Source organism: Myxine glutinosa, chromosome 1 (genome assembly GCF_964187855.1).
Source record: "Myxine glutinosa chromosome 1, kmMyxGlut1.1, whole genome shotgun sequence".
NCBI lineage: Eukaryota > Metazoa > Chordata > Myxini > Myxiniformes > Myxinidae > Myxine > Myxine glutinosa.
Genome location: NC_136261.1, coordinates 205,518,197 through 205,535,104, shown reverse-complemented (window position 1 = coordinate 205,535,104; position 16,908 = coordinate 205,518,197). Strand labels below are relative to the sequence as shown.

The 16,908-nt window shown below is 46.7% G+C and overlaps 2 protein-coding genes across 2 annotated transcripts in view; both read left to right on the top strand.

Moving 5' to 3' along the window:
• The window catches only part of LOC144890870 (uncharacterized), a 946,020-nt gene that overhangs the window by 634,514 nt on the left and 294,598 nt on the right, over positions 1-16,908 (top strand). The gene's annotated exons all lie outside the window — the stretch shown is intronic.
• LOC144893109 (1,4-alpha-glucan-branching enzyme-like) overlaps positions 1-16,908 on the top strand; it is a 31,701-nt gene that overhangs the window by 10,602 nt on the left and 4,191 nt on the right. The window contains exons 4-12 of the mRNA XM_078782772.1: positions 419-554; positions 6,542-6,632; positions 6,774-6,983; positions 7,072-7,187; positions 7,312-7,439; positions 11,041-11,139; positions 11,218-11,328; positions 11,533-11,704; positions 13,608-13,792. Coding sequence (XP_078638898.1) covers positions 419-554; positions 6,542-6,632; positions 6,774-6,983; positions 7,072-7,187; positions 7,312-7,439; positions 11,041-11,139; positions 11,218-11,328; positions 11,533-11,704; positions 13,608-13,792 — 1,248 coding nt within the window. The remainder of the gene's footprint in view (positions 1-418; positions 555-6,541; positions 6,633-6,773; positions 6,984-7,071; positions 7,188-7,311; positions 7,440-11,040; positions 11,140-11,217; positions 11,329-11,532; positions 11,705-13,607; positions 13,793-16,908) is intronic.

Here is a 16,908-nt window from a genome sequence, read left to right as displayed (position 1 = left end):
AGCGCAGCTCATCACCCATCTAACACCATCACTACCGAGGAGCATGGTGGTGGCAGCATGCGCAACCTCTCCCACTATAATATAGCAATAAATTATATTGCATTACAGTACTGTTGATTTTATTCGTATTATGTTGAAGTTGTAATGTATTACTATTCACCTAAGTCTGTCCTGGAACATGTATTTGTAATAACTACACCATGAACTATCCACATGTCTTGCAGGGCACTTGTTTTGTTTGTTTGCTCTTTCCTCTATTTACATGGTAAATGCTGATGGCAGTGTAAACCTGTCTGAGACTTTGATTAAAAGTATTGTAGAATAGTCTTTAAAAGATTTATAAGTTGAGAACTTTACTGTGATTTCATTCAGTCTACTTAACTATCCACCTCTCTTTCCCCGTTTTTATTTTCACTAGTTCACCCACCCTCACCCTCCAATCCCACACAGCCTCCGTATTTATGAAGCACACGTTGGAATTTCTTCACATGAGGGCAAGATTGCCTCGTTTGAACATTTCACGGTGAATGTCCTGCCCAGGATCAAAAAATTAGGTGAGTCTTAGGGACTTGCACTATGGCCTAGTGGTATGCACACTCGCCTCTGAGCCGTCTAGCCTGGGGTCGAATCCCCCGTCTCAGCTACAAACTGTCATCCTGGTGTCTCACAGGCAGAGCGAAGCATCATTGTGTATGCTGTCCTTCGGATTAACGTTAAACCGGGCGTGCCATCATTAGTTGGCGGATGTTAACGATCCCACGGTGTCCTTGGCGAAGAGTAGGCGAGCTATCGCTTGCACCCTGAACAAATCACAAATTCCTGCCCTAACCCATGGGGCACTGTGTCAGCGGCACAGCCGTGCCCCCTCAGGAAATGATGTGACCTGCAGCCATGTGTTGCATACAAAAGAAGGAGGTAAGTCTTGTCCTTTTGTTAATCTTAAATGTGTGTCAGAAACATACCATATACGTGAGAATACCTGCTAGATTTGAAGTGTGTGGATGTTTTGCTCTTTGTCTGAGGCAAACTTATTGATCTGCACATTTATCTTGGCCATATTTGCACCAGCACGTTATACTGCATCAAAAACAGTTTACCCCTGGAAACAAAATGGTTGTATGGAGTTGGTTCCGCAGCTCTGCCACTGTTGCAGTGCCCCAAATGAAATGGAGCAGGAATTTGTAATTTGGCTCAGAACGCATGTAGTATTAATATTACAGTATTGTCGTATTTTGTTGTATTTTGTCGAAACTGTATTTATCTTTCGGTGTGTGAAGTTATAGTGTGCACCTTGGAAATTTCTCGGTGTTTATCTTTCATAAATTAATCGTCTGTTTGCCGCGTCGCGAGCAAGGCCTTTGCCGCGTCGCGAGCGATTTGAAATCGAAGTTAAGTAATTGTTCCCATTTGTATTTTCGTTATAACTGTATTTATTTTATGGTGGGTGTACGTATATTGTGTCCCGAGGAAGATTTTCGGTGCAAATCTTTCATACCTGTATTGAAAATCGTGTTAATTCGTGTCGTGTCTTGAGGCCTTGTACAGTGTACAACCTTGAGGCTTTGTTTTTCTCTCAGCGGTCCGTCGTTTGTGATCCAATAACTTTCGTTCTCTGTTTTCCCAGTCTTTTCACCCCATAGCCTACTTCCTTGTGTAGATCTCAACTCAAAAAAAAAAAAAAAAAAACATTTCCTTCTCTGTTCTCATTCGTTTCTTCATTCTTATTCGTTCGTTCGTTCTTCGACCACGTGTTTCTCCCCCATTTCCCCAGATAGTTTTCACTGTTATTAACCTTCAATGTTTACACTTTCCCCTCAAGTTATGTATTCCGTCATATATTATAACACCTTTTTCTTCTTCTTCTTTAAAAGGCTGCTTTCGACTTGCTCACTAAATCTATTCAACCCCCAAAAAAATTCCATCTCTTATAGTGCCTTTTTTCTACATTCCCTAAACTCTCCTGCACTCCATCCTCCATCCAGCGTCCTTAAATGTATTTTTAACTCGAAGGTCACAAGAAACTCATTTTGCAATAAATGTTCGTTTCCCATTAATCGTACACTTTCTAAAATCAAATCTCACCCCTCCCCTCCAAATCTTCCCCATAACCCCTCCCCTCCAAATCTTCCCCATCACCCCTCCCCTCCAAATCTTCCCCATCACCCATCCCTTTCAAATCTTCCCCCTTTCCCCTCCCCTCCTAATCCTCCCCATCACCCATCCCTTTCAAATCTCCCCCCTTGCCCCCTCCCTCCTAAACTACCCCCTCACCCCTCCCCTCCAAGACTCCCCCTCGCCCCTCCCCTCCTAGACTCCTCCCTCACCCCTCCCCTCCAAATCTCCCCCATATCCCATCCCTTTCAAATCCCTCCCCTTGTCCCTTCCCTCCCAAACTCCCCCCTCGCTCCTCCCCTTCAAATCTCCCCACCCTCATTTCTTCTCAATTTCCCCCCTCTCACTCCCCCCACTCAAAGCGTCCTCCCCGCTTCTTCCCCCTTCCAACTCTCACCTCCATCTCCCTCAACCTTCTGCCTCGCTCTTCCCCCTCCTCAAATAACACCTCATTGTGCCTCACCCAATCACAATCGAACCTTTTGTCCGCCCCATCCTTCCCTTTCTCCGAGCTATTCTGAAATCTCTGACACACCTTCAACAGCTCTCCCTACCTCTTCCACATCTTACCCTACCCCTCCTCCCCCCTGTTCTGCATCCGATGCTCCCCCTTCCTCTTCATTAACGGTATGGACCTCAAACATCCGGGGCCTTCGTTCAAACTTAACTGATCTCTCCATACAGGTTGCTTCTGTCAAACCAGACGTGATCTGCTTAACAGAAACTTTCCTCCTTCATGATGTCTCTGATTCTTTAGTATCTCTCCCGGGTTACTCCCTCCTCCGGTATGATAGACCTGAGCCTCGTCCTGGAGGTGGGGTTGCTATCTTTATCAAAAACTCTCTTCCTCACTCGCCCTGCACTGCACTCTCTCCACCTCACCCCCAGGAATACCTCTGGCTACGGCTTCCCCTTCGCTCCCACCTCTTGTTCATATGTGTGTTGTACCGTCCACCAAACAGTGATGACTCCATCTACATCTCGCTGTCTGATGATATGGACCAACTTCTATCTACTCATCCCAACTCTCTCTTCCTCATATGTGGTGATTTCAACTGTCATCATGCCAGTTGGCTGGGTGTGGGTACCACTCTCACCAGCCATGGCTCCTCAGCAAAGGACTTCTGCGACTCACTGGGACTGACACAATCTGTCAATTTCCCGACCCAGATCTCAGTCAACGGAGCATCTTCTCTTCTGGACTTGGTTCTGACTAACTTCCCTGAAAATGTCTGCTGCTCTTCTTCTGCTCCAATCGGATCATCTGATCATGTCCTTGTTAAAGTGGACATCTCTCTGACCATTCTCAGGGAGCCTGCTCAGCGTCGACGAGTCTGGCATTTCACTCAGGCCAACTGGCACGGTCTTCAAGCAGCCATCAATCATCTGGACTGGTCTCCCATCTCTACTACCTCTGACATCAACTCATCCTGGGAATTCTTCCAAAGTAAATTGCTCTCTCTCATGCACAGATTTATCCCATCTCGTCTTCAGTTGTCATACCCTTCCTCCCGTCCATGGTACACGGAATCTTGTGGTGAGGCTGTTGCCCAGAAACAACTTGCCTTCGTCTCCTGGAAAGCAAATCCAACGGAAGGAAATCTCATTTCCTTTCACAAAGCCCGAAACAAGTGTGTGTCCACCCTCAGGAGAGCCAGGAAACAATATCTCTCCGTTCTCAAGACCGAACTCTCTTATCTGTCTCCCTCTTCCAAATCCTGGTGGCATCTGGTCAAATCCGTTTCTGGTGTTTGTTCCCCCTCCATCCCCTCCCTTACCTCAAACGGCTACACAGCTGACTCCGCACGTGAAAAAGCTGAATGCCTCAACTCTGTGTTTGCCTCTAAATCTTGTGTCCCAAACCCATCCCTCTCTGTACCCACCATACCCAGTCGTACCCAGCTGCTCCTGGACTCCGTGTCCTTTCCTCCTGACAAGGTGGAAAAGTTTCTGTCAACCCTCGACTCTGATTCTGCAACTGGACCCGACGGCATCAGTCCACGGGTCCTAAAATCCTGCTCTGCCACTCTATCTCACCCTCTCTCTGTTCTCTTCACCCTCTCTTTTGCTCAAGGTCAACTGCCATCTGCTTGGAAATCAGCCAACATCACCGCTTTGCACAAAAAAGGTGCAAAAACAGATCCTAGCAACTACAGACCAATCGGCCTTCTCCCAATTATCAGCAAAGTCATGGAATCCATCATTGCTTCGGATATGAAATCTTTCCTCTTCTCCAATGGCTTGATCTCTGATCATCAATTTGGTTTCGGACCAGGTCACTCTACTCTGGACATGCTGCTTCTGCTGTCTCAACAATGGATGGAGGTCCTCAATGCCAAACAGGAAATTAGAGCTGTCTCCCTCGACATATCACGTGCCTTCGATACGGCCTGGCACCCTGCTCTGCTCACCAAACTCTTCTCCTTTGGTATCCATGGAAATCTCCACGCATGGCTGGCGGACTTCGTCTCTAGTCGTCGTCAACGTGTGGCCCTGAATGGGTTTCTTTTATCTCCTCTTCCTGTTCAGGCTGGAGTTCCCCGAGGCAGTGTTCTGGGCCCTGTGCTTTTTCTGGTCTTCATCAATGATCTCTCTGACTCTCTTGAAAATCCTCTCTATCTCTTTGCTGATGACTCCACTCTCTGCCGCTCCATTCCTCTTCCCTCAGATCGGCAGTCTGCAGCCTCCTCACTCTCTGAAGACTTGGACAAAATCACAGACTGGTCAAACAAGTGGAACATGTCTTTCAATCCTGACAAATCTCACACTCTTACTATGTGTCTCCAAAAAGATCGACTGGACAACCCTCCCATCTACTTTCTCAACAATCCTCTCCAAGAAGTTCTGTCGCTCAAGCTTTTGGGTCTCACTATCTGCCATGATCTTTCTTGGGAAAACCACATTTCCAAGCTGGCCTCCAAAGCCAGTCGCCGACTGGGCATCCTCCGTCGTGCGAAGTCCTTCCTCGGCACACCTGAGCTCCTCACCACATACAAGGCTTTCATCCGCAGCTCAATGGAATACTGTTCTCCCCTATGGGCCGGTGCTCCTGCCTCATACCTAGCTCGGCTTCACGCTGTTGAAACCAAAGCTTTCAGAATTATTGGAATCTCCCGCGATGAAGCTATCTCTGAGGGCCTTTCACTCACTCACCGCAGGCAGGTAGGTGGTCTTTCTGTCTTCGACCGACTCCTCTCTGGCCTTGCACCCCCAGCTCTCTCTGTGCTCTGTCCCCCAAATATTCCTACAGGTCGCACAAGATCTGCCAGCAACCCTCTGATGGTTAAACTGTCGAAATCTCAGCTCTCTGCTCACCTTCGCTCTTTCATTCCTCTTTTCTCCCGCCTCTGGAACAAACTCCCTCACTCTCTTCAATCCCACTCCTCCCTCCAGGTCTTTAAAACAGCTGTTCACCACCATCTCTTATCTTCCCCCATCTAAAACCTTGATCTTTTCTACCCCCGCTAATTCACCCCAGATCCACCTTGTTTGAAATTCCAACTTCTTTCCTGGAAGTCCTGGCAGTGTCCATATGTTTTATACCTCTGCCACCCCCCACCCCTTCCCATTCCCCCCCCCCCCCCCCCCCAAAGCCCTCGCCCTCTCTCAGATCTCTCGATGTCTCCATGTCTCTCGGTCCCTGCTCTCAAATGTTGTGTTTGTGTCCTTCCCCCTCTTTCCCCATCTTGTCTACCGCTCCCGATGTTATATGTTTTATGTGTCGGTTTGTCTTTCTGTGTGATTAATGTTCGCTCTTTCACGAGCCTCGATCTTGTATACAAAAACAAACAAAAAAAAAAAACAGCATCCTTCAGGTTTTCCTTTTTCTCCTGAATCCCATTATTATTGCAACATAATTTTGAGCATCTTGGTTACCGAAAGGACTGGAATTGGCTGTGTCGGCGATTTGAGTAATCTTTCATAATGTACACTCTTTGCTGAAGTTATCTCTCTGTTCAAACGTCATCCATTGTTGTTTCAATCCCAGGTATTTGGGGAACTAAACATTACGATAGATTATATCACAACTGTACCCACAACAATTCCTAATAATGATGAACTGTAGCCTACCTTTTGAAGAGTAACATGAGAACTTTAACATATGCTAGTAGAATAGACAACAGGCCTAACATCCTACCAGAAGGCCCTGTAGTCATTGATTCGATGCCCTGCCTGCATACCACCAGGATAACAGTTTGTATGTGGATCATGAATCAAACCCAGGATATACACATTAAAGGCAAGCGAGTTCATGCATCTTGGTTGTCCTGTTACTCATCGATAACTGACACTGGCCAATGGCTGTGTTATGTTATGCAAACGTGAGGGCAAGTCAACATAGTTCATTTTCATGCTAATTACAATTGCAGTGAGTTGAACACAGTTGGGAATGCAAATACGTTACAAATGTCTGCGTCTGTTCATCTAGGCTATAACACAGTCCAACTGATGGGGATAATGGAGCATGCTTACTATGCCAGCTTTGGCTACCAAGTCACGAGTTTCTTCGCTCCTTCAAGGTTGGTCATTTCTTCGAGCCCCCTCGTGGAACTGATAACATTTTCAATTTTTTAATCCACTATTTATCCATGATCAGCTGCAACTGTGCTATCCACCCTCTCCCACTCTCCCCTCACTCTGCCACCAAAAAACCTTGTTAGTCGCTTTGGTAGCCCCTCAGACTTGAAGCGGTTGCTGGACACTGCCCACCAGCTGGGTTTGAGGGTCTTCTTGGATGTTGTCCACTCTCATGCCTCATCAAACACAGCCGATGGCCTCAACGAGTTTGACGGGACACCAGTATGCCACTTCCACCCTCCTCCCCGAGGAACGCACCCTGCATGGGACAGCCGTCTGTTCAATTATGGAAAGTGAGATGCTTGTGATAGTTATTATCAGCATTATTAGCAAATATATTTAACTTATTGATCTAATGCATGTTTAATTGTATCGTCAAAGGTGGGAAGTTCTGCGATTCCTCCTGTCTAACTTGCGCTGGTGGCACGAAGAATACGGGTTCGATGGTTTTCGCTTCGATGGCGTGACCTCCATGCTTTACCACCACCACGGAGTTGGTTAGTGTGAAGCTCTGGGTGACGGGGGGGGGGGGGGGGGGGGGACAAACAAACTGCTCGCTATCCGTGAGGCCTGTGATGTCCACATCGTCATGCAGAGTGTGTTGTCATTGTGAGTGTGCAGAAATGGTTTTCACTGGTGATTACAGTGAGTATTTTGGCCTGCAAGTAGACGAGGAATCGCTGGTTTACATTCTGTTGGCGAATGAGTTGGTGCACTCTCTCTTCCCTACCTGCACCACCGTGGCTGAGGTACGACCCATTGACATTAGTTCATTTTGAGACGGAGAAACACACTCTATAAATCGGGAACTTAAAAACGTGAAAATTGTGCCAAGTATGACATTCTATAAATCTATCTCTAACATGGCAACAGAGCTCGGTGTGATCACAAGTGACTAAAATCTAGTTGGAGTTTGATTCCTGATGGAATAAGGCCCAGTCCTTGCCTCCTGATTATTTTGCCAAAGTGTTCTGCAGCTAAGACTCTTCATTCCCAGAGATGTACGTAGTCTCAGGAGAAGGACCATGTATTGCATGCACAGATGCAACAAAAGTAATTGCTGGCCTATCCTTCCAACAAATATTTGTTGGAAGTAATAATTGGTGAGCTTGCCCTGGAAGAGAAGTCCCCATCCTCACAAGTTGTATTGCTACAAGACAGAACAAACTGATTAAGGCTACAACTATATTGAGGTTTGTTGACATACATGGCGTAATAGCGTTGCTCCATTATTGCATTTGTGCTGCAGTGACACCATTTCATGTATGTAGCCATACATGTGCATATTTTAGCATATGACATTTATCATCCAAAGTAGCTTTTGTTTGTCAGTAAGGAACTTCAAGTATGGTAGGCTGCTCCCATTGGTGCAATGCAGTGTGTGCTTTGCTCGTTCACCCATCTGTAATTGGGTCACATGGTCCTGTGCACCATGAAATGTTCCTCGCTTTTAAACGAGTAGTACAGGCAGGGTTGGATGTAGTGCGTCGCCATATTATTATAGGTGTGAACATATGGATGTTGTGAGCTCGGAGTTTTTTCGGAGATTGTTTTTGTGACTTGACATTAGTTTTGCTGTGCTGTTCCAACGTTGAAGTCCATTGTCTGTTTATATTATTGCCTGTTTAAACCCTTGAGAATGGAAACTTGCCTTTTCCTGTGGATATGTGATCAGGCTGTGCAGGATTACCTGGAGATGCGCACACTCTCGTCTAAGCTGTTTAGACTTAGTGTGAATCCCGACCCAGCTACAAACTCTCATCCCGGTGTTTCATGGGTAGGGTGATTCATCAGTTTGTGCCAGCCTTTGGATGGACGTTAAACTGGGTGTCTTGTCTGCCAGCATTCATTGGTGGACATTGAAGAGCCCACTGTGTCCTTCACAAAGTAGGCGAGCTATCGCTGGCACCCTGAAAAAATTACAAATTCCCTAACTACTGCTGGGAAGGCAATGGCAAACCGTCCACCATAACCCTTGCCAAGAAACTGTTTCAGTAGCACCGATGCTTTTTGCAGTATGTTACATCAGATTCAGAATATATGGAAAACCTGTGAGGACTTTCAAATTCATATGTTTGCTCTTTGTTGATGACTCCACAATCTGCCGTGATGTCCCTCATCCTTTTGACAGACCAGCAGCAGCCTCTTCTCTCTCCTCAGACCTTGACAAAATCACAAACTGGTCAAACACTTGTAATATGTCTTTTAATCCTGTGAAGTCCCATCCTCTCTCTCGCCCTCTCCCTCTCACCCTCGCCATCTCGCCCTCGCCCTCTCTCTCTCACTCTCTCACTCTCTCCCTCTCGCATCCTCTCTCGCATCCTCTCTCGCATCCTCTCATCCTCTCGTACCCTCTCGCACCCTCTCTCGCACCCTCTCTCGCATCCTCTCGCATCCTCTCTCGCACCCTCTCGCACCCTCTCGCATCCTCTCGCCCTCTCCCTCTCGTCCCCTCTCCCTCTCGTCCCCTCTCCCTCTCGTCCCCTCTCCCTCTCACCTTCCCTCACCCTCTCACCTTCCCTCACCCTCTCACCTTCCCTCACCCTCTCACCTTCCCTCTCCCTCTCACCTTCCCTCTCCTTCTCACCTTCCCTCTCCCTCTCACCTTCCCTCTCCCTCTCACCTTCCCTCTCCCTCTCACCTTCCCTCTCCCTCTCACCTTCCCCCTCCCTCTCACCTTCCCCCTCCCTCTCACCTTCCCCCTCCCTCTCACCTTCCCCCTCCTCCTCACCTTCCCCCTCCTCCTCAGCTTCCCCCTCCCTCTCACCTTCTCTCTCCCCCTCTCTCTCCCGAATGGACTATGCAGCAAACTCGCCCATCTACTTTCTCAACAACCGTCTCGGGGTCTCACTCTCAGCCATGATCTCTCTTGGGCATACCACATTTCAAAGTTGGCCTCCAAAGCCAGATACCTACTGGGCATCCTCTGTCATGCAAAGTCCTTCCTTGGCACACCTGAGCTCCTATCCACCTACAAGGCTTTCATCCGCAGCTTGATGGGGTACTGCTCTCCCATCTGGGTTGGCTCCCTTGCTGCACATCTTGCTTCAGCTTGATGCTGTGGAAACCAAGGCCCTCAAGATCATTAGAATCTCTCGTATTGAAACTTTGGGCCTATCACTTCGCCATTGCCGACAGGTCGCAAGTCTTTGTCTTCTTCCACCTCATTTTTCCATCCGGGTCTTCAAGACAGATGTTCATCCAAAGCCATGATCTTTTCTACACCTCCACCTCTCCCAAAACTTTGCGTATGTATCCATCTTGTCTGCCCCTTGCATTCTCCCCTAACCCTCATCGTTACCTGCATCCCTGGTTGTCTGTCTCTGTCTACCTTCTCTGTCCACCCTGCTATTGGCACTTCCCCTTTCTTCTGCTGTTCCCTTTGTTATGTTGTGTCCTCATCTGTTGTTTCCTTGGTCTTCCATTAGCCTAGCCCCAGACCATGTATTAATTGAAAAGAAAATCCCAACTCTATACTATAGCACCTCATTTGGGTTGCACAAGCAGAAAACGATGACGATCTTCTGGCCACTGATGAAAGATGCATTAAATGGAGACTTAAGTCATGAAGAAGAGGGTGACGTTGAAAGTACATCTTCCCCAACTGAAGCACGAGGTATGCAGATGTTCGGATAAAAGTGATGATCATATATTGAAGAGTTGCTTCTGGTGCACATAAACTGGCTGTGTCACTGGATGAAGCTGCTGCGGCTAAACATTTGGATTGTGGATGGCCATTGGCCCATACTCGGAGTGATTGCTTCAGGGTCAGAGATTGATTTAGTTATTGCTTTCTATATTGCAATGTGCTGTCTCTACAGCATCAATATGGTGGGTACGGATCCAATACCTCCCAGGAATTTATTGCAGAAGGTAACAGGTCTCTGATAACGTGCTTAGTACCCTCTTCTGCTTGAGGCATAAACACCTTGTGTACCATTATGTGTGAATACTGTGAAGAGAACCATTCACAAATTGAATTTTGATCTTTTGTAGGATCAGGAGTGGATCCAGAGGGTGGTTGAGGGGGTTGCGAACTCCAACCTTTTTATTGAAGGATACCCAATGGATACCCAAAGGGTACATTTGGGTTCACAACAGCTTATGCCATGTGACCATGATGTACACCACTCCCACTCAATACAAACGTGTCCAATTGGCTGAGAAATATTGCAACCTTGACAAATCTTAACCAGGTGGTGGTACAACCACCCCAAGCACCCCACCCCAAGCACAAATTATGGATGCACCCCCGTGGATGTATATTTAGAGGGACTGAACTGAATATGTTGAAAAGTCCAATGATCAAGTGATGTGGTCTGATCACTAATGTCTCAATGTCTGTTCCAGGAGGTGTCTGGAATGCCAGCTATATGCCGCCCCATCGAGGAGGGAGGCCAGGGTTTTGATTACAAACTCGCAATGGCAATTTCGGACAAGTGGATTCAGGTAGAAGTTTTGGGGCTTGGTGGAGAGGTGCTTGGTTGGTTACCTGTTGATTATTAATTTGCGTTGTATTAATTGCAGGTATTAAAAGAGAAAAAGGATGAAGACTGGGACATCGGAAACATTGTACACACGTTGATTAACAGGAGGCATGGAGAGAATTGCATCGCATATGCGGAGAGTCATGATCAGGTTAGGATGAGGACACTAAGTCATAGTGGTAGTACGTTTTGGAAAAAGGAAAGTTCAAATGGGCATCGGGAGTGGGGTGTGCATCGAACAGTAATTTGTACTCTATATTTATTGAAAACTATTTTAGAGTGTAATCGTCGAGGTTATGTCTGTTACCAAAAGTAATTATTATTAATTTTTTTTTACTGTGGTTTTTTTTTTCAGGCATTGGTCGGTGACAAGTCTCTGGCATTTTGGCTCATGGATGCTTCCATGTACTGGGACATGTCTGTGACCAATGAAGTATCTGTCACCGTAGCACGCGGAATCGCCCTGCACAAGCTTATTCGGCTCATCACTCATGCAATGGGTGGAGAGGCCTACCTCAACTTCATCGGCACGTCACTTGACCCAGCTTTGGGACTTATCCACCCACCACACTTCATTATTGCAATGACAGACCTTCCTATCTCTTGGCAAACTGTGTATTTGTATGCAAGCGTTTTCCATGTACAATCGAACATCAATCGCTCATGAAAACTTATTGCTGACCAATTGTCGTAAAATAAAAACGTTTTGACAACAATTTGAAAAACGTTGTAATTATGTATTCTGGAGTATAATAGACAGCACTGAGTGATTCGTTTTCAAAAAGACTTGCAGAAGGTGTCAAAAAGCAAGAGTTAGACTTTCCACCTGAGATCAAGATTGCTATCAAAGTTTGTGTATACAGGTACTTGATAATAAGTGTTTTATTTTGATTCTATCGTGCGTGCGTACATACTCGCCACCTACCTTCAAAACGTTTTTACCTCCACCACCATAGGTGGACAGAGGTTGTATTTTCACCTTGTCTGTTTGTCTGTGAGCTTGATATCTCCAAAAAGTTATGGATGGATTCGGACGAAACTTGGTGGGCAGATTGTGTGTGTGCCAAGGACTAATTGATTAGATTTTGGTGAAGATCCAAAACGTAAACTGTTTATCCTGGTGGATGAGGTATGATATATATATGATATATATATATATATATATATATATATATATATATATATATATATATATATATATATATATATATATATATATATATATATATATATATATATATATATATATATATATATAAAATATGTAATTTGAGCGAGTAAGCTAGAGCAGGCCCGGTCTCGGGCGACATATTAACCGCTTCACAGCCGGCTTCCTCAGACCAATAGATAGTTTTTATGGTTGTTCATGCATTGCATGTGGGACAAGGATATGATTAAATAAAAGTGCATTCTGATGTGATTTTCAAGCAAATTCAGACAATGGGGTGTGTGTGCGTGCGTGCGCACGCACGCACGCTGTATGCATATCCAACAGGTATGCTGGGTTAGGTGAGCTTTCCTTTCGTGTTGGACATTGAAAAGCTATGGAGTTATTGGCTTCATAGTGGCTACCTTTTGCCTCTGAGCCAGTGGCAGCACTGCTTGACCCCACATCCTAATATACACTTTATGGTGGCCTCAAAACGGAAGTCAAGGCCAACTTGTGGTAGCTTAAAACCTTGCGCAGATTCTGAAGTAGCTACACCCAAAAGCTATCGCATGCATGAGAAATTGTGGTTGAAGGGTGGGAAAATGGTTCAGCATGTGTAGGTACAATATTTGAGCAGAAGTTGTAATGATAGAGACAGTGATGTGGTGGTGGTGGAAAGTGAACTTGGTACATGGTATACTGATGAATAAAGCCAACTTTATTCATCAGTCCCACCAATCTGCCTGCTGTGAGCAACAAACATGTGCTGATACTCAACCATGACTCATGTTGAAGGCTTACAACCTTGCAAGAAGGCAGAGGAAACATTTGGTCCTTGTGTGGAAAAATTCTAAGATGAATGTTGACTTTTGATGCTAGTTTGGTGATATGATCTGCCCAAGATCGGTTATAGCTGATGATGACGCCGACAGACTCTAGATAACTGGAGAAATAAATTGGCATATTTATCAGCCAGTCCTTGTGGAGGGACAACGTGAGCCTGCGTGTTTCTTGCATGAAGACGTTCCAAGTAGATGAGCAGTTGCTACTTTCTCTGGGCAATCAGTCTAGAGGGGTGTGTTGTAGTTTGCTTGGTACATGGTTCCGAACCTATCCTCGACCTGCAAAGTGATGTAATGGATACGACAAAGATTAATCAAAAACTTAAGAAACTTTAATGATATTTTGTTTATCAATTTAACTCGATGTTATGACAGTAATGGCCTTTAAACTGACTTTGTGAAAAGCCCTCTGTGATCTGTCTGCGCTTCTTACTGCAGGAAATGAATTTGGGCACCCAGAGTGGCTGGATTTTCCACGTGTTGGAAACGACGAGAGTTTTCATTATGCGAGAAGGCAAATGCACCTTGCTGATGATGGTGGTCTTCGGTACCAGCACCTCCAGAATTTTGACATATCCATGAACCACCTTGAGGAGAGGTTCGGCTGGCTTATGTCTCCACCGGTATGTAATAGGGGACCCAGGTGGTTCATTGGGGAGAGCTTGAGGACTCTTTTAGTGGTTTGAGGTGGATGTTTGTGAGATGTCAGCACAACATCTTGAAAATGAGTGTTTTGGATGATGAATATCTGTGGGTAAAGCTATCTCGATGCTCTAAGTTAGTTAGTTTTTTTTGTTGTTGTTTTTTTATTTATTAATACTTACGTTTATGGGGTTAGGTGATGACATACCATCGTGGAGATAGAACGGTGTCGGGTAGCATGGATCGTGTGCGAGTAGGAAGCCAATCTATATGTATTTAAGTAGGAAAATTGTGAGCTTAAGATCGTTTACGTGTCTTCACACGGTGGGGTGGAGTTTGTGGTAACTAGGTAGGGTTAAGATTAGTTCTCCCGGTTTGCGCTTGGGTCCTGTGATTTTTTTTTTTTCCCCCTATGTTCTTACAATTATAACAAGCTGGCCATAAAAATGAGTGCATAACTCATAAAACAACTTTTGAGGCTATTAAACAACAACAACTGACATAACTGCCGACAGAAGCCTGAACATTCCCGAGCAGACGAAACCCCGCCAACAAGGAATCGATAGACAATTAACCCCCCCCCATCCCCCACGAATCGTTTAAGGAAAAAGGCCATGCCCCGAAGTTCGTCATTGGTCGAGCACGACCATGGGGCGGTTGAGTGGAACTCGGCGATTGGTTGGTGTGACATCCGAGCAAGAAGGTTTGAGCAGAAGAGGAAGAATGTCTCTCTTGCGCTGGCTCATCATACTGGGGCAGACGTTTTTGTCTCCAGCTCTCGGCTGCGACTGGCTCGTGTGCGCTTTTTGGGGAAGACTGTTCGGAGCTCAGAGAACCTTCTCATCGTTGGAGCCAGGGGTGTTGTGATTACGATATTAGATTTACCTCACCATTCATTTTCATTCCGTGCTTTACTTTCATAAAATCATTATTGTGCATTTTATTTGCTGTGTCGTGTTTCTTTGTGGGTTTCGGATAAAACCCCGTGAGCTCCGTGCAGGTAAGCACCTCGCCCCCTTCAGTCACGCCATTAAAAAAAAGCGCCATAAAAAAGTACCAGCAATTTTCGGCTTGATTCGGATCGATCGGAGTAAGACCGATCGGCTATCCGTCATCCTGCAGTGTTAATCGCTGGTGACACGACATTACCTTTCACCTCGACTTCCGCTTCCGGTCCGGTATGAAGAGGACGCAGGCGTCACATGCTCGCCGCTTCTTCGACCGGGCCACTGTCAGTTGCTTGCTTTTTTTTGGTGGTCGTGCGGATTTTTTGGCCATTGAGTCTGCCCTCTGCATAGCCCCGGCTCTGCTCCCTGCTTCGCCTGCCCGGCTCCTTCGCCTGCTCGCTGTTTCCTCGGGCACGCTCTCATGGGTTGTGACCATCGCAGTGGTTTGGTGGCGGTTTCCCGCCGTGATCTTGATTTGTTGCGGCGGCGGTCGATTGCCGCTGCATTTGCCGCTTTGCCGTGATCAACCTTGGCCTCGTGATCGTTTCTTTGCTCCTGCCTGCCCACTGCTTGGTCCCGGCTCTGCTCCTGGCTTCACCTACCTGGCTCCTTCGTTTCCTCAGGCCCGCTCCCGTGGGTTGGGACCATTGTTTCACCTCCTCAACCTTGGCCCCGTCTCGTCTCTCCGCTCCTGCCTGGCATGGCTCTGCGGTACTCCGCCGCAAGGCTCCTTCTGCTCAATACCCGCTCCACCCCATCATGCATCTCTGCCATCAAATCAAATGGACTCCTCCGACGACCCAGGTACATTCACCGTGGCTCCGGTCGTACGTTTGTATATTTGCAATCAGGTCACTCCATCCCCGTCCTCTGGTCGGCTCAGCGCACCTGGTCACAGCAACGCACACAATCGCACCTCCTGCCTACGAACCCTGGCTAAATCACCTGAATTCATCCCTGCTGTTCAAAACAACATCAAGCTCACCCTGTTCAACGCCCGGTCCCTCAACAACAAATGCCTCATCCTGAACGAATACATCCTGGATAACAAACTGGACTTTCTCTGTCTCACCGAAACCTGGCAACAACCTCTGGACTACTACACACTCAACCTCACCACACCCAATGGATATTCCTACGTCAATAAACCACGCTCGGAGGGCCGAGGTGGTGGAATTGCCGTTATCCACCGTCAAGACATCAGGACCAGCCTCATCCCCATCGAGGATCCTCATCATTTGAACACCTGGCTTTTAAACTCTCTGGTCGCACGCAGTCAGTCATGGCTGTCGTCTACCGCCCTCCCAAACCACACCCATCATTCCTGTCTGACTTCTCCTACTTTCTGACCCAGCTATGTTCCCTCTCCCCCTCAATCCTCCTCCTTGGTGATTTCAATATCCACATGGACTCCACTGACTCCACAATAACCACTGACTTCACTGATTTACTCACCTGCTTTAACCTCACTCAACATGTCAACTTTCCTACCCATATCCGTGGTCACATTTTGGACCTTGTCTGCTCCACTGGATTAATTTTGCACAATCTCTCTGGCTCCGACCTCACCCTCCCTGACCACTTAGCTATCACTATGACCATCAACATCCCCACCCCAACACCAAGACATTATCGCACTATCAACTTCCGTAAGCTAAATGCTCTTTCACCTACCTCATTCTCATCCACCCTCTCTGAAAAAATGTCCACTTCTCCCTTCGTTGACCTCCACACCCCTTCCGACCTCACTGACTACTACAACCACACTCTCCTCCTGCCTTGACCAGCTTGCGCCTGTAAAAACCAAAACAGTTTCTTTCACCCATTCTGCTCCCTGGTTTACCCCTGAACTCCGCCTGATGAAAACTCGTGCTCGCCAACTTGAAAGACTCCGCAATAAAACAGGTCTCACAGTTCACTCCCAAGCCTACAAGGACCACCTACAACACTACAAAGATGCCCTCTCCCGCGCCCGCTCCGCCTACTACTCTCAAATTATCCACTCTGGCTCCGTAAACCCAAAAGCACTCTTCTCGACAATAAACAAACTCCTCCGCCCCCTGAACACCACCACCCAGTCATTCACAGTAGACAACTGCATCTCCTTCCTCTCTTTCTTCCAACGCAAAATTGACAACATCTACAACAGC